The sequence below is a fragment of the Lates calcarifer genome, linkage group LG12 (genome assembly GCF_001640805.2).
Source record: "Lates calcarifer isolate ASB-BC8 linkage group LG12, TLL_Latcal_v3, whole genome shotgun sequence".
In the NCBI taxonomy this organism is placed as follows: Eukaryota; Metazoa; Chordata; class Actinopteri; family Centropomidae; genus Lates; species Lates calcarifer.
This window is the reverse complement of record NC_066844.1, coordinates 24,653,933-24,675,600: the sequence shown is the minus strand read 5'-3', so window position 1 is coordinate 24,675,600 and position 21,668 is coordinate 24,653,933. Positions and strand designations below refer to the sequence as shown.

The 21,668-nt window shown below is 40.0% G+C and overlaps 2 protein-coding genes and 1 pseudogene across 2 annotated transcripts; 2 read left to right on the top strand and 1 right to left on the bottom strand.

The window, feature by feature from the left end:
* Nucleotides 1-5,003: 5,003 nt before the first annotated feature.
* On the top strand, nucleotides 5,004-7,481 carry cav4a (caveolin 4a). The gene is made up of 3 exons (XM_018686566.2): nucleotides 5,004-5,357; nucleotides 5,592-5,779; nucleotides 6,824-7,481. The coding sequence occupies exons 1-3, from the start codon at nucleotides 5,130-5,132 to the stop codon at nucleotides 6,972-6,974; spliced, it is 567 nt and encodes a 188-aa protein (XP_018542082.1). The 5' UTR covers nucleotides 5,004-5,129; the 3' UTR covers nucleotides 6,975-7,481.
* A 138-nt stretch (nucleotides 7,482-7,619) lies between these two features.
* On the top strand, nucleotides 7,620-10,784 carry LOC108889885 (caveolin-3-like; annotated as a pseudogene).
* A 656-nt stretch (nucleotides 10,785-11,440) lies between these two features.
* Nucleotides 11,441-17,615, bottom strand: oxtrb (oxytocin receptor b). The gene is given in 4 exon segments (XM_018686565.2): nucleotides 11,441-12,282; nucleotides 12,284-12,483; nucleotides 16,300-17,384; nucleotides 17,497-17,615. Coding segments are annotated over 3 exon segments (1,323 nt in total). The 5' UTR covers nucleotides 17,225-17,384; nucleotides 17,497-17,615; the 3' UTR covers nucleotides 11,441-12,084.
* Between the last annotated feature and the right edge of the window lie 4,053 nt (nucleotides 17,616-21,668).

Here is a 21,668-nt window from a genome sequence, read left to right as displayed (position 1 = left end):
TTAGACTTAAGGGATCACACTGGATAGACATGCTGATAACTGGCGACAAATGAAAAGAGCACACTGAGCTATATTTACGCCAAACCTGTAAACACCATCTAGAGATATAAATCAGTAAACAGATAAACAGATTAGACAGAGAAAGCTGTAAAAATAACGCCTGCTTTGCTGTCTAGTAGCACTGATGCTGCTTGTCACTGGAGAAGACTGCGTAATGACAGGCAGGAGAAAAGGCATCCTACAAACACACATGCACCTACAAACTGACATCCAAAAATATGAGGGAAAGTAATTTATTGACATCTAGATGTGTTAAAAGCAAGAGAACACTGTGCAATTTTATGGTCTCTGGCCATAGACACATTCATGTACAGTGAGTGCTGCAGAGTATCAGCTGTGATAACGGTACAGGTAGTATTACCAAAGCAAACCAATAAAATACAGCTCAGAACAAGATGTTCACAGATATTGTGCAAACACACAGTTATACTCAGAGACAGGAACATTAGTCTGGCGACCTGTCCAGGGTGTACCCCGCCTCTCACCCAGTGTCAGCTGGGACTGGCTGCAGCCCCCTGTGATAATGGATGGATGGATGGACACATACGTGTTATCATTACCACCATTACTGGGATGTAGGAAGTTGTTTTAAAGGTTAAATGTTTTTGGCTGTACTCTTTTAGTCCACTCAGTCCACTCTTAATAGCTATCATTTAAAATCATAATGAATAATTTCATACACTGCTTTTTTATGATGGCCCAGTCAAAACAAACTCAGCCACCAAAACTATTGTTCGAACCCACAGAAATTCATTTTTAACTAAGCAGAGTCTTGGGTTTTTGATAGCTTCAATTAAACATTTTTACTTAAAGCTGCTTACAAAAGAGAACATTCTGTACTCAGAAATCCATACGCTCTAAAAGAAACCCGAATATATTCTGTTAATATCTGTCATGTTTTTGTCCCGAACAGAAAGTTGAACATAGTCCTGAACCTGAAAATTCAGGCACTTAAGTTACCAACTTCTTTAATTTCATCTGCTGTTTCTGAAATAAAATAATACAAAAAAGGGGAGATAAGGTTGGCACAAATACACTTCAAAGAGCTGACTGCCTGTTTCATCACCCCGCTGCTTCCAGAGTGTCTGATTCAGTTTAATGAATATTTGAGCCTGAGCAGTCTTCATAAGTTGCTAATTAAAGTGAAAGACCTCCCACCCCAATGGCCTGCTTTTATTAAATCAAGACAATCACATCAACTGTCCATCTCCTTTACAAAGCATATTCATTGCAGATCAAACACAAGCCCACTCTCTATAGAAAATGAGAATTCATGCCTTGGGCTCAGTTGAGGGTGGTTTGTTATTCGGCAGCACTTAATGGTAACTCCACTGAAAAGACGTGATGTTCTATCGCTGGCTGTCTGTTTACTTTAAACTTGATGAGCTTCTCTGCTGCTACACAGACGGTGATAATGAGAGAACCACTCCTGAAGGAATCAAAGGAAGAAGGTGTGATTGATTGGCGCTGTCTCACAGAAGCGAATCACATTGTTTCCCTCAAACAGCAACAGCGTGAGTTTCCTCAGGACTGCATGTACAGATATAACATGACGGCTGTTCGTCTACTCCAACAGAGTCAGAGTTCACACAACATAACTGATCAGATTAAGGTAAAGTGTGTATATTACAGGCTCTTGCCACAATGTCTTGTTTTTACACTAATTATTTTTTCATGGATCAAACTAAAAATGTAGAAGTTATCAATTAATCAGCTTTAGAGGTGCACACAGAAAGATTTGGTTTTCTGTTTCTTCCTGTTTCCACTCTGCTCTGCTGTACAGACATGAGAGTGGTATAAATCAGGTATATTTATTCTCTGCCATTTCAGTTTGAAAAGGGGGATTGTATTATATTACATTAGCAAAAAGACTTCAACGTAAAACTATTAGAAGAATATGTGGGCCAAATTCTATAAATTCACATAATTTAGTCTAATAATCTTTCTTAGGAGAGGCAACATTTTGAATGTCACCTCAGCATCTGTTACTGTCTGGAAGTTCAAAGGTTAGAAGGTTAACAGGTTAGCTGTTTAGGCCATGTGTATTTTTAAGTATTCTTATTTTAAATTTCTTCAGAGGAGATCTGAAAAGTGTTCCAATCCTATGTGCATGGGAAACCATAGTAATGTGATACTGAAACTGAACTGCAGCTGATTCATTTTGTGATGATGGAATTAGTGGTTTGAGGTCGTTTTGTACAAAGAATCAATTGATAAAGATAAATATATGTCCCCCATTTTTTGTTGTGGAATTAGATGGGAACCACTGAGACTGCCGATTGTGTCGTTAACTAGACATGACAAAATAATCAGTCTGACCTATTGTACTGAAAGCAGCTGGACTGACAGCTGAGCAGGAACACTGTCTGACATCCCTCATGCCCCACATAAGCTGCTGCCACTGGGAACAGAGAGGGATGAACTGTGGATGGAGTTAAATTGAAAAACAGATTCAAACAAAAACATATTTCCACTGTGTGATATGAATGTGACTGACATGTGTGTGTGTCTAAGGCAGCAGCTCATCGCTCTGTGCCTGCAAAACAATGTGATGCCTTCACACAGTGCCTGTCACATACATAAAAAAGGGTCAAAACTGTTGTAATTTGTGCAGTTTGCATGTGACCAGTGCATGTGTATTTTGTCTGAAATAAATATGACTGCACAGTTTTTTTTTTTTTTTTTGACAAGATTATTCTCACATTATGCATTATCATGAGGAGGTCACGAAAGGTCATTTTGGTTGTTTCATATGAGAGATTTTCATATACTTCATACAATCCTGTGTGCCAGATTCTGTGCAGATTAGCAGAGGTTTTGAGTGTTAAACTGAATAAAATAAAGCTAATAAATAATACCCAATACCTGATTGTTTACATACAACATTAATATTGTTGCTTATTTAGGCCTGACTTTTTAATGCTATGGAGAAATACTGCAATTAAAGAATAAAAGTTTTCAGCGGCTTTCACACTGCATACAAAATATATGAGAGTTATGTTTAACATTTATATAAGAGACAAAATACACAAACTTTGTCATGTACAAAGTGCAAAGTGTTAATTGGACATTTTTAGAACAAACATGATCCTAATACTTTAAAAAAAAAAAAAAAAACACCAATGATTACAGGATATTCTGGAAAAAAATTCTTGTAAACCCCCCCTCTCATGTGACGTCTTGGGGTAATCACTACGGTGCCATTAGCCAGGACACCGGGACATGCGTCTTTCCTCTTTTCCACACACACACACACACACACTCACTCCCTCCACTGACCTCACCTGTGCAGGCACAGACACAAACAAACCCCATCTGCCGGGGTGTGCAGTCCATTAGCATACCCTCGTCTCCTGCACCAACACAGGAAACTCTGGGTCATCAATACATTGTGTGCTCTCTCTGTTGTCTTCATGCAGCAGGCAGAAATTATTATTACCATGGAGACTGTGCAGGGGTCATGGAAGAGTAGTTGTTTTGTACTTGGTAGAAATTTGTTTGAAATGCAGCAAATTTTTCAAAACTTATCTGAATAAAAAGCATTTGCATTTTGTTTGCTTCTCTTACAGTAATTTATGGAGAGTGCATAAGTCAAACTCTTCCATTCACAGCTCTTAAAATCAATTTAAATGTATTCGCTCCACTGACCACACAAACAATCTAAAAACATGAAAAAATGTCAGTTTATTTTACAGGATATTTGAGCTCTGCAGATGGACTGTAGGTGAAGCACGGGGCGTGGATTTCTCTGAATAAATTACTTTCTTATATTTACCTTATTTTATCAGATTATCCAGCTGCTGTACTGGGTCTTTGTTTGTTGAAGATGATGACTGAGAGTGTGAGAGTGTGAGATTGCAATGGCCTCGTGAATGTCTGGTGAGTAGCTGAGAAGTTTGATAAGGTCTAACTCTGTGGATTCATGGCTGATCTATTAATAGCAGTGAGGATGTCTGGTTAATGGGTCCAAAGGTCGACAGAGGTGAGAGGGTTTTCCTTAAAAGCATGTTGCGAAATGTGCCTTACACCAAACAGAGTGCAGAGACCCGAGAACGCTCTTCAAAGTGTCCGGGCCTGGAGGGGGACATTGTGATAACGTGCAGTATATCTCCTGTTGCTTCTGCATTGTAATTGATGCTGTTGGTGTGGTGGAAAGAGCGAGTCAAGGCAGTAAATGCATCCTCACACCTGAACAGTTAACTGCTTTCTCAAAGGGAAAGGAAAATTATTGGGGGGAGGGAGGCGTTTTTCAACAGATCATTTATCTATTATATGAAGAAGATGGCTTTTGTTTGGTGTGTTTTGCCATATGAGGACAACTGGTACCTCTGTGACAGGGGTTTATTTTCCCCATCAGATAGACTTGGATTCTTGTTAATAGTGAATGAATATGTGATAGTGTGATATGTGATATGTGATAGAGGTTAAACACACATGACTGTTCCATTTTAAATTCTTTGCCCATCTGATTCTTGAGGAAAGGAATCTTAGTTTCATACTAACAGTATTATGTGCACATCTCATTACACGGGTGAGGACAAATGATTTTAATTTCCATTACAGGCCACAGGGAGGCAGTATTGTCTCATGACTCAAACCCTTTTCTAACATAAAGACAAGTTAAGTTTCATTTAAGACAAGTAAGACTTGGACATGAATACAATCTTAAAATCAACAGGGCAAGAAAACACACACCACTAAATATTCCAGCTAGAATTAGTTTTACTCTTCTTATCTTTTGCTCACATGTTTTGTCTCATGTTGTCTGTGTATGTGTTAGTGTGATAGCATTCCTAGTAGTGTGTATCAGTGTATACGAAGTCATCTCCATGCTCACAGTATTTATATCCCCCCTCTATCCTTTCTGTCCTCCCACAGCACAGGAAAATGATCTTCACTTGAAAGACCATCTGCAAATACCACTCAGGGCACTGTAACGTTCCCAATATAACCCCACTGCACCCAGCCAGCTGAGGGGTCCGGTCAGCGGCCTCAGTCTGAGCTGCTAGTGGACTGACACACATCTACCTTTGCCTGTTTTTGGATTGTGTTTTTTCTCAGATGTTTGGATGGACACCATGATGAAAGGAGAGGACTCAGAGGAAGTAGAGATTGACTTAGGGGACTCCAGTGACCCTGAAGAATCTGATAATGGGGAGGAACCACAGACACTGTGGAGGGCCCCTCCTGCACTGGAAGAAGAGGAAAACATTCATACTTCTACACTGGTGGAAATAAGCGATACCAAGCCTCTGATTAATGCCAGAGACCCCCGAGGTATCAATGACTGCCTCAAGGTATTGCATTCTTATGCAATAGCTCTATTGAACTTTGTTTTATGGACCTTTTGATTACAAAAAAAGCTGATTAAGAAAATAATCGCAATAAATCTTTGGCATGTAGAGGCAAGAAGCCGCTTGGCTTACTGCACCGTCCGCCTGTGGATATAATTTACAGGCTGAAAGTCAATTCCAACAAGAGCACGGTTGACTATTGTAGCGTCATCACCACTTCTCTCTTTGTGTCTCCAGGTGACGTTTGAGGATGTGATCGCTGAGCCAGTATCTGTGCGCAGTGGGGACAGAGTGTGGATCTGGAGCCACGCCCTGTTTGAGGTGTCCAGGGTTTGGATCTACAGGATAGTCACTGTGCTTCTGGCCATTCCCATGTCAGTTATCTCCGGTCTCCTCTTTGCCATTCTCAGCTGCTTCCACATCTGGTAGGTTTAGATCTTGCTGCCTTCCCTGCACATATTCTCACCTGCTCTTACTGGTATCTCACTACACTGACAGTTTGGGTTTAATTTGACCTAGTTTTGAGGCATTCTTCCCTGAAATTTGAACCTCCGTCCCAAAAAAATGGGTGTGAATGAAATTTTGTTTGTGATCTATGGAGCCCCAAAGCCTTCAGTATTAGATAACACATGAAGATAACAAATGAAATAAAAAATAATAAATAGTCAAATAATTGAGAGTGATTTAGTAGTAGATTTTTTCATGATAGAATTCTCTGTTTCAAAATATCCTTTTTTAGAGGCCTGCTTTTATTTCGTAATGACATGGATTTATCACTCGGCATTACATTAAAAGTAAAGAGCCAGTTTCTGTTTTTTTGTTTGATCCATCCTTGGGACTAAAAGTCGGGATATCTGTGCTGCACAGAGCTTCTGTCTAGAGACTGTCTATTATGAGTTCCAACTTCATGGAAGTGCAATCATAAATCCCTGGAGAACTCCTGTAACTGGTTTCCAATATCTGGCTAATGGAGGAATTGGAGGAAACACAATAGCAACAGAACGATACATCAGTGTGAGAGCAGGGGTAAAAGACTTTTTGATTTAAGAATTATAGAAAAAACATAGAAAGACTATGGTAAAACAATCTCACTAACCCTCACTCTTTTCTATTAAGAAGTAAGTTGAAATGAGAGTCAGATGAATGGGTGGATATTCTGTGCCGCAGATAAAGAGAAAGTGAAACAGCTGCAAAGGAAAAGAAGACTTTACAGATACAGATTGGTGGGTGAAATTGGGAAGTGCCAAGATGAAAAACAGTGGCTCATATCCTCATTTAAGTCAAAGTTAAGGAATAGTAAACTAATAAAAGCAGAAAATCTCTCAGGTTTGGGGAGGTTGTCTCAGCTTTGTCTGGGTTGTGTGTTGAACTAAAACTAGCTGCACTAGGTACATTAGGCTGATAAATATCTTCCTTCATGTAATTAGGGTGATTTTCTTCTGTAAGTGTTGTGTTTCTTTCTATGACAGGATGGTTAGTCCCTGTATCCAGTGTATCCTCATGGGCACTTGCTGGCTGCAGAGCCTATGGAGCGTCGTGCTGGGCGTCATTGTACGTCCCCTCCTCACAAGTGCTGGGAAATGCTGTGGAGGCTTCAGCATTCATCTGGCTAAAGAATGAGACTCACATGAGAAGCACATCCAGACTGGGATTGTCCGTTGTGTGTTCTCGTGGACTGAGCCCAAGGGAGAATTGATATCCAATTCTTAAATTCTTAAAATAAAATGTTTATTAATACACGTTTTCTACAGGTAAGACCACTTCGGTCCGAAGGTATCTGCTGGTTCTTTTTAATGACGGCTCAAAGCTTGTGACATTTTCAAACAATAATTTGGTGTTGACCTGTCACAGTGACAAAAACACATGGCAACGCATTTCTAACTTTTATCCTCAGAGTGTGAAATCACTTTGGTTAGGATCAGAGTTATCAACTGAGATCAGTGTGATAAAGAAACTTAGTGTCAATAACTTTCACTGTTACAGTGATCTGAAGAAAACGAGAATGTTGGAAGTGACTTTTGTGAAGCATACAGTACTTTTACTATCATGATAATGTGGTTATGACTGATGATTTTAGAATGAGATAATTTCAGAAAATGTTATGCATACAATGTTGTATAATCTTTATGGCTTGATCTTTGAGTTTCATTTTACATTTTCTTACATTTTTAAGCTGCAGTTTGGAGTTTAACCTCAAGGAGCAATAATGTACAATTACTAGGATTTAATTTTATTCATAGAACGTGACAGTGTTGCATCCAGTTTTATTTTGGTCTCCTCCAGAAGATACATCTGTCTAATAACTGGACAACTCAGATTTTCCACACAATACACCCTGCTCAACCAGACCTTGAATTTTGTACATGGTTCCTCTTTTAAGTGACCACCAGTACCATAGTCAGCTACAGCACAAAGAACTTTTGGGCGTCTTAATAGTTGCTGAGTGTCTGGGTCTTTAACAAACCAGTCCAATTCAAATGATTTATCACCTCCAAATCCCAATAAATCACACGATCTCCACTGAGACTCCAAACTTGCAACATGGTTACCAAAGGCTGTATGAATGGTGACAATAAGGCACAAGCAAATTACAGCCAACAAGCTCAACTAAATAGTCAAACACTGTCACCCACCAAAGAACCTGCAGCGCAAAATATCCGTGAAAACGTGCAGATTACACACAAGCCAATTTGAGTACAAATCAAAATGACTGCTAAACACAAATAGTACAAGGGTTAAACAGGTGGAGTGGCTTTATTTTGAATGCTCAACTCCAAACCCCAAATATCTTGATTGTAGCTCATACACACAAAGCAGGCCTCACACAGGTCACCATGAGCAGCCACATGCTACAGGATTTTGACATGCCTGTCCTCCTACTCTAGAACTAACCCAGTTCCTTTCTACCTGGAGGATTACTACCTTACTTTACCTATTTATCTTCAGTGATGCACCCGGGCACGCCAGGGGCCACCCCAGGGCTATCACACAAAAATAACAAAGTGGCGCTGGTCTCTCCAGCACCCGCCGGCTAACTCAACTGGGAAAGTTCAACAACTACCTCATGCGGCTGCACATGGTTGACCTGACAAACAAGAAACAAAGGACTAGGTTTGGTCCCCATTGTTAAGTTACAGCTGGCTCAAATATCAAACATAACAACAGAAAACCAGGCATCGAGCACCCAGTGTGCTCCTGTAGCAAGGTGAAATGAGAGTGATGTAGACAAGAGGGCTGGCCTTTATAGACTCAGCCCACCAGTCAGCACAGGTGTGTGCCAATCAGATAATCAACATAGAAGGATGAACAGGAAACACCAAAATAAAACAGGATGCAACAGTGTTTGTAACAAGAAACAACGGATTTCATACCTTGGTAGTTCTGTAGAAAAGAACCAGTCACATTAGATGCGTTTTCCTTTTTTTCTGTTTGAAATGAGATTAGTTCTGAACACAAAACATCATTATTCTGTTAAATTAAGTGAAGGGCCAGTGGGAGGCAGAGAGTTTAATCATAGAGCACCCTACAGACACTATTTAAACTCATTAGTGTGATTGAAACAGATATTCAAACCATTGTCTGTTGCAGTATACTGCAGGTCCTATTGCATGGATATACATGAAGGTGCAGCAGGACAGGGCTTATAAGTTTTGCAATAGAATTACATCCATATATTTATTTGTGCAGTACTTTTTAAGCTTGAAAACAAATGTTCTTGCTAAGCTGTGTATTCAGTAAGTTGGGTTTTAAGTAGGTCTATGTGAGCAACCCTTGAGTAAAGCTTTTTTCTGTAATAAAACATCTTACCATAGATTATGCACTTGACAGCAAAACGTATACTGCAGTATGGCTCCTTCTTTGGGCAAAGGGAAAGGCAACACGAGGCTGTTTCCCTCTTGCTTGCTTAAGTCACCATGTGAGTTGTTGCATTGGCACAAAAGTACACTATAGTGTGTGTTGTTTGTGGCCCAATAGAGGATGTGGTATGTCAGCAGTGCCTTCTATATTGCTGACATTTTGAGGTTGGAATGGATTAACACTGAGTGGCGTTTCGTTTTATACACTGCCATTTCCTGCCCTCTGTGGCTCTGACTGCAGCTAACAACACAGAGGTCTCTCATCTCAAGGCCTCCCCTTGTTTCATTATCTCAGCCTGCTCCGTCACTCAGACAGAGCGGGGTCATGGATGACGGTGACGGCAGCCGGGAGCCGCTGCTTGGGAGGGACAACTACAACAGGGGGTTCGACCTCGACGACAGGGACCCCAAACAAATCAATGAGGATGTGATCAAGGTGCAAATTATCTATGTTTTGTACTTTACTATCACAGAAATGCACAGATGGAAACATGTTAGGAATTTGTGAGAGTTTGAGGTTGACAGTGTGTGTATGTCTATTCTCAGTCTCTGTTAGAGATATCTGTGAAGGGACAGGGTGGAGCAGAACGCCTCCTCTTCATTTGACTGCTGTCACTATTAAGCCTTTACTAAAACTTCAACGCATTAAATATTTTGCTTTAAGAAAAGATGACAAGCAGGTGTTCTGCTTTACTGTTAACAAGTGCTTTGGTTTGAGCTTTCTGGTAGTTAAAAGGGAAACTTTAAGTGAAGGTTTATTCTGTGATTCAACTCTTGAAGGCTCGGTTCCCCCTAAATCACAGAACAGTATATTTATCTCATCTACACTTAACTACAGCCACAAAAAATAAATATATTATGTCTCTTTCCAGAAAGAGTGTTTTGTATTCAGGATTCTTACAATGAGTAGATTTTTGTACTTGAGTCCTGATGATAAGGTCTGTGTATGTGCACTGTGCTGCAAGACTAAATGGAGAAAGTGAATGATCCTTTAAGCCGACATAACCAAACACAGTAGATGAATGAACTCTGTCTGTGTGCCTTAGGTCAACTTTGAAGATGTGATTGCAGAGCCTGCTGGCATACGCAGTATCGATGAGGTGTGGAAAGCCAGCTACATCACATTCACACAGTCGACACACCATTGTTATCGCCTCCTGACAGGCCATCTTTGGCGTCCCTCTGGCACTGATCTGGGGCCTCCTGTTTGCTCTTCTGGCATTTGGCCACATCTGGGTTGTTGTGCCCTGTGTAAAGAGCTGTGTGATTGAGTGCCAGTGTCTGTGTCGCCCATTCTTTCAACCATTGTGGGAGGTGTGCCGCCGCGGGAGAGCAGCTATACGCAGGGGCAATGCGTAACTGCCCTATTTGGACACAAAGACCAATTTCCGGACATTTCTCTGAGACAAAAGATGCAAGCTTAAACGTCAAATCTAAATGTCATCTAATCTATGCTGAAGTCAGTCAAACTTTAAAATAAATGTTTTATGTACAGTATGAATGGTTTTATTCCACTAACATGATGATAATTTCTCCCACATGCTATGACAAATTAAATCATCAGTATATTTGATGGATTCAATTTTGTGCACTTATTGAAACAGTATGTGAATGTGAGTTCTCCTCTCTTACCTTTAAATTGCTCCCTGTGGATATTGCTGTAAACCACAGTGTTTTCTTTGACAACTTGCCCCGGTTACGTAAACTTAAAGAAAAATGTGAAACACACCTAATAAGATAAGAATGCACATTATCTGATCCTGACACTGAAAATCTCCATATGTTGAGTATAAACAGTTGGCACATTGCCTCTAATCATAAAGCCTATGAGGCAGAGCAGGGAAACAAGACTATTTGTTGGAATAATCAGTGTGGCCACAAGAGGGAACTATTATTCTAGTTTGACCTGACTGGGTTCAACGTGCCTAAAATCTGAAGTCCACCATCACTGGTTATCCAGAACCTACAAAAAAGAGATGGAGCTGATAAAAAAATGATGATGTGTGAGCACGTATGAGGAGCAGTGGAAACTATTTACAAAGTGAATTTCACGTTACATCATAAGGGACAAACAGTGTTGGATCTGTGATACGAGAAAGTCTGCAGAAAATATTGAAACCAGTCTCCTTGATGCAAGATGCATTCTTTTGGATTTCGCTTTGCCAGTCAGTTTTTGCTTTGTTGTTACAGTGGAGATATTTGCATCAAGCCAAACCTTAAAAGTGGATATTATCTTAATAACCGTTGAGTCATTCATGCATATCAATATTTTGATGTAACCACTCACACAGTAGAACAACGTGACTATTAAAATGCTTGGACACAAAGTAATGCTGCTTTAAAAGGTAAACAATCATTACGGTAGCTGAATAAGTGCTCACTGCACACAGCAACGACCATATCTTAAAATGCAGTCAAGCATTTTGCTTTGCTTTCTAAGAGAGAATCTTCTTGCACAATATTAACATAATTATTGTGATCATTACTTGTCTTTAAGGCCAAGTCAGGGCAACAACTGTTGGAACAAGACTTTAAGATTCAAGACTTAAGGACAGAAGTATACAAACAACTTTGAATATGCTTGTGGTTGCTTATACAGAGAGGCAGAGGATAGATCTTGAACTTCTAAAGCCTATAATAGAGAGAAATGCAGTATATGCAGGACTATGGTGCATACGGTATCTAGAGGGAAAGTGGTGTTTTGGGAAAGCCAAGGGAACACATCCTTAGAGATTTAAACAGATGCCAGATGTGGCTGTTGTAGAAGCCTCTCTCTACAGCACATTTTGGACACAATGACATTTTGTTCTGCTCTCTGTTATCACAGGGTGCAGGGTATTGTCTGGACAGGAGGTTTACATTGTCTATTTAGCTCAGTTTAAAACATCTGAAAACAAACATGTTGCAATGGCCACCGCAGAGCCGCAGCAGAAGATTAAAATGCCTGAAAGTGGGAACTGCGTGATTGCCAGACTTCTCGACCACAGGAAGCGTGGACGGCTTTCAGCTGGCTCTTCAGTGTCCTGGCCCCCCTGTGCTGGATGTGTGTGTGAGGCTCCGCTGGCTGCTGGTGTCCTTGATGACGAAAGTGGAGGAGCTGCTCTTGTGCCTGCGCTGTCGATCGCAGCTGCAGGAAGAGTCCGTCTGTCTACAGCAGCAGAAGAAGCACTGCATTAGGTCGTGGAACAGGTGGCCAGCAAAGAACATGTAGATCCAGGGGTTGCAGCAGCTGTTGAGACTGGCCAACAACATGGCGATAATGAAGGCCATGTCTAAGGAGAGGAACAAAGAACATAGATTTGATATTAATGCCTGCATTTAAACTGTGAAAATAAAGGAAACTATGCATCTGAGTGGTTGGGATTGGTAATGTTTTTTAGACTTACTCCAAACTGGAAAAAAAGAAAGCATCTTAAACGAGTCTGGTGATGATCTACAGTTTTCTTATTGATATCAAATGCCATGAAATTTTGTTACCAAGTTTGTTGTGTAGCCAAAGCCTAATACATTGTATGTTATTCATCTCTGCCATAGACCTCAATTAAAAGTCTATTAAAAACTATTAAAAACACATCAGTGAACCACACCATTCCACTGGGTGACATGTCCCTTCATTACAACATACTGTAGTTTATTTAGATTCGATCCCACAGATGCTGTCCTGCTGCTGGAAATAGATAAAAAGCTTTTTAAAAAAGATTAAACTGCACATTTTGATTCATTTTCTAAAGATTTATGTCTTTAGAGGTATCGGTGGGTTTGGGACTTGGATTTATTGACAGTGATTAAAAATATAAAATATAGCCTTATCCTTTTAAAATTTGTTAGTGACGTGCAACCTGTCATGGGAGCACTCTGCCTCTCATCCAAAGCATGCTGGGACAGGCTCCAACACCCTGCTACTCAGAATAGAAAAAGCAGTTTAGAGAAGGAATGGATGGGTGGATCTGTAAAAAGCCACTAAAGTAGCATGATTTTCTCCATTCCAGTAAGATGTAATCACCAGGATGGCTTAAGTCCAAACTCAGCGCTTTTGTGTGTTTTTTGTTGGGTCTTTCAAACTGCACATTCAAGTGTTTTATCCATTTCCAGCAGCATGGCTGGAGGGATGGTGATATTGGTCTGTCAGTTGGTTCACCACTTTGGTTCAGACTGATATATAAATCAACAAATATTGAACAGTTTACCACAAAATTTTGTTCAGAAATGTGTGGCTGTCAGATGATTTATCGTGTTTTGTTTGGTGATCTCTTGATCTTTCCTCTAGCATCACCATCGAGTTGATTTTACTGAAATACTTCAACAGCTATTACCTTGAATTTCAGTACAGGTTCATGGTCCCAGAGGATGAGATGTAATAACTTTGATCCCCTAATTAACATTTCTTCATGTTAAATTAAAGATAAGAAGTGAAGATGATTCGGCAAACTCACATTAACACCACCACTGGTCAGATTTGGACTCTCTGTTTCATTTTATATAAATCAATCCCTGTTCAAGACATTTGCACTTATGCTGCACATCATTTATGGAGATATATATGAGCTGACATGCTGAAGCATTTCAGACAACCCCAGAGACATTTAGGATTATAAGAAAATAGGGTAGGTTGATGGATGCCACACAAATAGGGTTTTAAGTTGCTTGACAGAATATGATAAATGGCTTCAATTAAAAAAGGCTGTCCTGAATGGAAAAATATACCTTATTTTCTCATTAATTCAATTGATTAAATTTCCAATTGCTGGAGCCTCAGAGAATCCTGAAGAGGCACACCATTTGAACAGTGGAAAGTGGAAGACTTCCAAGATTTTTTTTTTTTTTCAATTCCTAATGGGGTGAGAGAGATTTAGTGCGCGTTGTCTTCGTCTCCCCTCAAGTCAAAATGCTGACCTGTTCTGTTCACGGTGTTCTGACTCCCAATAGTGCTCTAGTGGGAGGTGTGCTGTGGGTAGCATCAACCAAATGGCCCGTCAAAAGTTATGAAACCTGTTCAACAGATAAGTCAAATGCCCTGTCCAGGGATATGAGATTATTTGGTTCAGGAAGTCTTGGCTATGGAGAACACTGTCCTCTTAAGGCAAAATACCACAAAATAACAGCATTCAAAACCTTTCTTTTTAACCCCGTTACACTTCACTTTGACTTACAGTGCACTCAGAACTTCCTTGTACTGCCAGAAATGAAAGCAAAACATTACTCTTGGCTCCTTTTCTGTAATATCATGATGTATAGTTCTGTTTTTTTGAGACTGAAATTGAAAAAAATGTAAAGGACGTGCTGTTGAAAATCAAAAGGAGGATTTTGATTATACTGCCATCACTTATTTTACTGAGCACACACGCTGTATCAAAGATAATTCTGAGAATTAAAAGTTAAACAAACATTGCGTGAGTGCACGAACTCAGTCTCTGCTTTGTTATCAGTGGATCCTCTACAGGTTTGACTGAAGTTTAGGGCCAAGAGAGTGTTCAATGTTTTTTCAGTCTGACTGAACTGCCCTAAGCAACAGGAAACTCACGTACACAGAGTCTTAACCTGAGTGGCATTACATCAAAGAGAATGCAACAGGTCAGTAAAGATGAGCACAGGAGTCAGTGAAATCTAAATTATCTTTGCTCTCACACTGAGGTTTGGACAGACGCTCTTCTTTGAAAAGTTCTCTTTGAAATCAAGGGGTTGTTAACGCAGAATGTATCCAAAACAGCTGATTTCTATTCAGTCCACCTTTCACGAACCTGCTCCAAATCCTAAAAATACACTGAGATATTTCAAATTAATTGCCGACCTGTCCAGGTTGTACCCCGCCTCTTGCCCAGTGTCAGCTGGGATTGGCTCCAGCCCCCCGACCCTCAAAGGATAAGTGGAATAGATAATGGATGGATTGAAATTGATAGCATCTGTCCTTCTCCCCACTCTTCTTCTTGTTTCTCCCATGCACATATGCAAACCATGTATTTGCTGCTTCTTGCCAAGTTCAGTTATCTGCTATAATTTCAGTCAATTACTGTCAGCAATAAAGGATGAGTTAAACAACAATATGTGTGTGTATTAGTGTGTCTGTCCAGTGAAAACCACATACCCTTGAATTTTTCAGATAACCTGAAAGATTTGAATATCCCCTTATCAGTTAAGAACATTTCCCTACTTCTTACTCTGAATAAACAAATCAAAACCCGTTGGTTATCAGAAAAATGCATCATCAAAAAGCTGAAAGTAAAACTTTACAGCTCATGAAAATTTCACATTTACCTGGTAACAGCAACAAGGAGTTCATAATACGAGTGCATCCATCTAAAATATATGGGGCCCCCTATTACAGTCTACATGCATTCCTGGCTTTAATGTGTTTATTTTCCCAATTTTGTGTAAAATTGCGTGGAAGAGGACTAAAACAGGAAGATGATTTTCTTGGCTAAATCTGGCCTATTTCAAATACAGGCTATCTAACTCTCTGAATGAACAAGCAAATGCAATTTTACTCAGATAACACCACTTAAAAAGGTTATGATGTATATCCGCTGTGCTGCTCTTGTCCCCTTTTAATGTCAGGCTCAAAAGATATGAGGGGTAAATCTGAACAAACTGTGCAGTTAAATGGAAATTACATAAACCACCGCTGGGAACACAGAGAGAGAAACTCTTTGATGTACTGGTACATTAACTCTCCCAGTGGCTCTGAGGACTTTCTCTGAACTGATAACCACTGTAAATGACACTCCCATTCATCTGTGTTCGCTGTGGGGAAGTCTGAAGTTAAACACCATTGTGTTGTTTTGGAAGTTAAGTGGATTGCTTATGCATTCCCAGACATATTGTACAGTGGGGGCAATGACCTTTGTACCCATGAGACACTTTGTGCTGACATATTGTTGAGGAATAACTGCTTTTGTTTTACATCACAAGGTTTATGGGCAATAAATTCACCAACATAAAAGATGGTGTTCTAGTTCTAGATGGTGCACTGAGCACTTGGCGCAGTGTGAAAGAGAGTTAATATCTCCATAAATCAATAAATATTCCTGTTAATCAGGAGCACTAGAGCTGTACATCAATTTAGAAAAAAAGAACACTGGCCGTGCCTTTACCTTCTCTTGGTGCAGCAGGATCCCATGCAGACCACATCTGGACGAAGAAGAAGGGAGTCCAGCACACAATGTAGGCCAGGACCACCACAAATGTCATTTTCACTGTGCGGATCTTTGCCTTTGAAATGAGCCTCACGCTGCTCACACGAGAAAGCGGGTGCGCGCCTTTGGAGGCCCTCGGTGTGAGGGCCAGGAAGTGCTCCCTTTTGGTTTTTAAATTGAAATTCTGCCAGATTTTAAAACATATCAAACCATAGCAGATGCTCAGAATCGCCACTGGTAAAATGTAAATGCTGAGACTCATCCATGTGATGTATGCCTTGGCGCCCCATGGCTGCACAAAGTCCCCCCAGCAGTCATACACACCGTTCCCCACCTCCTTCAGAGAAAATATGTACGCTTGAGGGGTGCTGAACACCAGGCTGAGCATCCAAGAGGCGATCACGCAGAAGCGATCCTTTCTCTTGTGCACCGAACGAAGCGGTTGGCAGATTGCTAAGCACCTGTCGACGGACATCAGCACGAGCATGTAGGTAGACGCGAACATGCCCACGACCTGGAGGTACTTGACCAACCGGCACAGCAAATCCGGCCCGTAGAAGCGAAACGTGATGTCCCAGATGAGCTGCGGTAAGACTTGAAAGACCGCAACGACGAGGTCCGCGATGCTCAGGTGCTTCATGAAGTAATACATCCGAGACTGGCTGTGCTTGGTGGTGTGGATAGCCCACAGGACGCACAGGTTACCGGTCAGGGCGAGCAGCAGCACCAGGACCAGGACAGTAACTTCCACTTTGGCCACTTCTTCGTTGCGTTTCAGTGGATTCGCTGTGTTGTTTCCTAAATGGCTTTCATTTCCACGACTTGAGTTGCTCCATGAAACATTCTGCGCCCAGCTGTCCTGCACGCGTAAAAGCTCCTCCATTGTGCGTAAAAGCGCCACTTTCGGCGCAGCCAGCGGTCACATCACAAACACAGATTCGGAACGGCTGTCCAGTGTATGGTTGTATCTGTCCTGTGCAATCTAATGTCAGATCACCCCGTTAAATTTGGTTTTATGAATCCAAAAGTCTCTTCTCTTCAGCCTGTAGAGAAACAAAATGGCATCACTTTTATTCCATTCATTGAAAAACCATAAACTATTGAAACTTCATATTAAATGACCATACAAACATGTGAAGGGATTTTTGTACTTACCTTTAAAACGAAATCTTTCCACAGTTATTCTGGGATCTCGGAGCATGTCCTCATCACTCGCTGCATCCAGTTGGATGTCTGGTTTGCTGAAGCTCTGTATCCTACCAATGTCAGTAACCCCCTCCCCTCATCTCATTTTCCTCTGAGGGAAACTGTCTGGGCTGAGTATGAGCAGACTCCATGCTCTTACCCCCTCTTTCTCTCTCTCTCTTTCTCCCTCCCTGTCCCTGTACATTGACTTTACTGTTTGACTTTGAGGAGTACTTTGTGCATCAAATCAAATGTCCCTTAACGACATTTGGGTGATGTTATCATGTAGTGTGCAGATCTGAGTCAATGCTTTTAACATCCACGTTATTTGAAAATCTCTTGTTTGAACCAAGAGGAGGAAAATTCCACTGTGTTCTATAGAGCCAGAGAAGGGCACTTGTTTTCCACGACAGTCACCAAATATGGAAAAAAGATCCTATCTGGAGCTGGAACAGAATGCTTTGGTTGAACATAATTACATCTAAGACAGTGATGCTGTGCTGTAAACTGGTACTTCATGCTAAGGCTCAGTCAGAGATGATTACAGGTGAAGCCAAACAAGCATAAGTTAAGTGTGCCAGGGCAGTGAGTAATTAAATCTAGATTCACATCAAATGAGCAAAAAAGTGTCTTGATGTGAGTGACTGCAATAACAGAACCATACAAAACAGCTGTGAAATAACTAACTCCCCAGAGCCATATTCAGTTCTCAACATTGTTCCTCCTAAGTCACGGAGGAAGGATTAGTACAGAATATTAACTCAAAATTATCTCCCTTTTCCTTTTCAGGGCCATACAGCAAAGCAAAGGATAATCAAAATGAGTAAAACAGCCATAATCCAAAGTGTTCTGTATGTTCATGCAGCAGTCAAACTGGGAGCTCATTTAGTTTAAATGCCAGATATCTTGTTTTTGAATGAAACCCTTTAATTCTTCACTGAAATCTATTTTAAAGTAATTTGCACCATATCCTGGTAAGAAAAACAAAACATTTTCTGCATTTCTCAAACACACACACACAGGTTATATGAAGTAATCATTTTAAATGTCACTTAATAAAATAAGCAGTGCCTCCTCTATAAAAGTGTCTGTTAACCTGAGATCAGTTACAAACCTGGATATTTTTTCATCATTTTCTTCAGCCACAAAGAAGATGTTTTGCTTTACCTTGAGCAGACTGTTTATTGCTCTCAACCACAACATGAGCATGTGAACATTCCATGTTCAGTTTGATTTATTTGACACAGTCAGTCAAATAGTTGCAGGTGCTGCTTTGTCAGTCATTTGTTCAGCTGAATAGCTGCTGTGTCTTGTTGAATATGCACTAGATACAATCTGACAGGACACGCTGGCAGACAGATGGTACACGTTTCCCCCCACAATACTAGTAGCATAGACATTTTTAGTCCTGTCAACCAACAGTTGACCTACAACAGTGATGTGAAACACTCACACTCATTCACTACTAAAAGATAAAGTGCTGCAAACTTCTACCAAACCAAAAAGAAACAATGTCATAGAACAGAGAGTGTTTGTGCATTTGAAATGTATGTTGAGTTTGTTCTGCTTGGACTGACAAAAGGCTGCACAAAAAAAAGGAAAAAAAAAAATCATGAATGTGTTGTCCATAGTGAATAATTGAGTGCATTACCCACTGATGTCCTGGTGCTTTAAAGGATTTGTTGGCACCAACCATCCATCTGTAGGTTGGATGACATCACAGTATACAGTTAACACCTTGTAATTAATGCCACATGATTGTAAAAGAATGCTACAGGCCATATTTTCAGGCCTGGTTTTGAAATGAAAGTATCTGAACTCTCATGATCATTGAAATTAGAGTCAGTTAATAATTAGAAGCAATTTAAATTGTTTCACTTTGCCTCTGTAATGCTCATCCCCTGGAGGGAGAATATGAAAACCTGATTAAGTCAGTTTTGATTGACTACACAAACATGATTACAAAAAAATGTTTTGTATGCAAATCTAGGGAATTACTATAATTTTCAATTAAGTGGCACATGATGATTAACTTTGTATTTTTAAAACATATATACACATGTTCAGAATAGATGATTGGATTTATTTAGAAATTAAGTTTCCAAGGTGATCTGCTGTTTCCAAGGTTACATGTTTGGAGTCAAGATGCTTCAGGAGGATTGAGCTGAGATGGTTGGACACCCACAGTGTGAGTTAAGCAAGCCTCCCATGGTGATTCTCATGGCAGGAACGTGTGAAAGTAACCCAGGATATGTGGGACAAAAGCGATCAAAAACAGATCAAACAGATCAAAAAGTGAAAAAAGGACTGCTGCAGATGTCATGTTTTGTAGATGTAGACATTTTTTGATAAGAATATCACAAGTGAAATGTACAAAGAGCAGGATGAAGGGTCAGTAATGGCCTCATGGCAGCTCATAATTCACTGACTGTTCATCATGTTTTTTACAGTAAAAAGAAGAATTTCTGACATCCTGAGGCATATTCTGGGACATGCGCCAGAGGGCTGACATGCATCACTTCCCTGAATCAATATAAAGGGTGTGAACTGCTATCCCTGTCATACGGAAGTTCTAGACATTTGTGGTCAATACATCCTTCAACATTTCATAAAAGTGTGTTGAGGAGATTGCCTGCAATTTATAGTGGACATGGAAAAGCAAAAAAAATAAAAAGAAAGCAAAAAAAAAAAAAAGATTTTATAGACCTTCAAGAATCAATGTGGTTGGTTATTTTACAATATAATGACTGCAAGGCTGCAGGCAGTCACTCATGTTGTTTATGCCTCAGGCCAGCTCTGGGTTTGTCAGCCAAATCCAACATCTAAAGACGGTGATAAATCATGGCTAACTGCTTAGACACACAATATTAGGTGTCAGACATTATGTAATGCATTTAATGAATATTTCCTAGCACCATGGCCCCCACTAATTTCTGCTTTCCTAAACAACACACACTGTACACAACATATTGTATTACACATTAGCAGCTGAACGAGCACCAACAGCTAATTTGTAAGATGCTTTAACGGTGTGTTCATAAACAGGCTATGACATGTTATATAAACTTATTCCAAAGAAGGTTTTGGTTATGAAACTGCGACATAACAGTCTGAAAAACATTTGGACGTCTATGAAACAATAGTTGATTGCATACAATTCACTGGGATTTTTCAATAAGAGGAGAAAACTGGGGAATATTTCAACAGTGGTTCTCCTTTGTTTCTTGGCTCCTCTCACATTGGGGTTTAATATTCATCAGAAGTATTGTCTCAAGAAGAGACCTTCCACATTATGATCTGCTCAGTAATTATTTGTGTATAAGACTGACTCATTTTTTATATGGGAGCTAATGCATCTTAAAACACTGGCAGAGACAGGTGAATAATAATGATAAACATCTGTCAGACATTATTTCCAAAGGGCAATAAATCTACAGTTATTTAAGAATGATACATCCTTTTGTATTTTGTTGTGAAATTAATAAATGTTGTATTCTAACCCGCCTAAAAAGAACAACTTTACATAATTTTGCAGTGACTGTGTTTAGAAATGCTCCATGTTCATCAAGCATCTAAAATACTTTGAAAAGGCAACTATATCATAACAATGAAAATATCCTCGAAACTGAATTAGTGAGAACGAGGCTTTACAGATATGTTTAAAACTGGGGCCAAAATAACCATAACAAAGACCACTATACATCAGTTAGGGTCGGAATTGTGACCCAAATCCAGTCCATACCTACAGTAAGTCTTCAAGACCCAAATGAGACTGAGACTGACTTGCAGCAGCAAATTTAAAATATCCAATCCCAGTTCAACTGGGATAAACTCTGCTTAATTGTTCTTCAAAGAGACAGATGTGCTGACCTTAGACATACAGAATGTCTATCTGAAACACTAATAATACATTATACAGTACACACAGTGACCACAAGGAGCCATTCCTCTTACATTTTAGTGACAATAACACTACACAAAAATCAGCCAGCTATCTATCAGCATTTAACACTGTAGCTTTTCAGGATAATAAACTATCTGACTTTTACCGCACCTGTTAGTTGATATCAAGCTCAACTGGCTTTCACGAAAAATACTGGCCAGATTAATGATGCCAGTAAACTTATTTCCCATCTGAACAT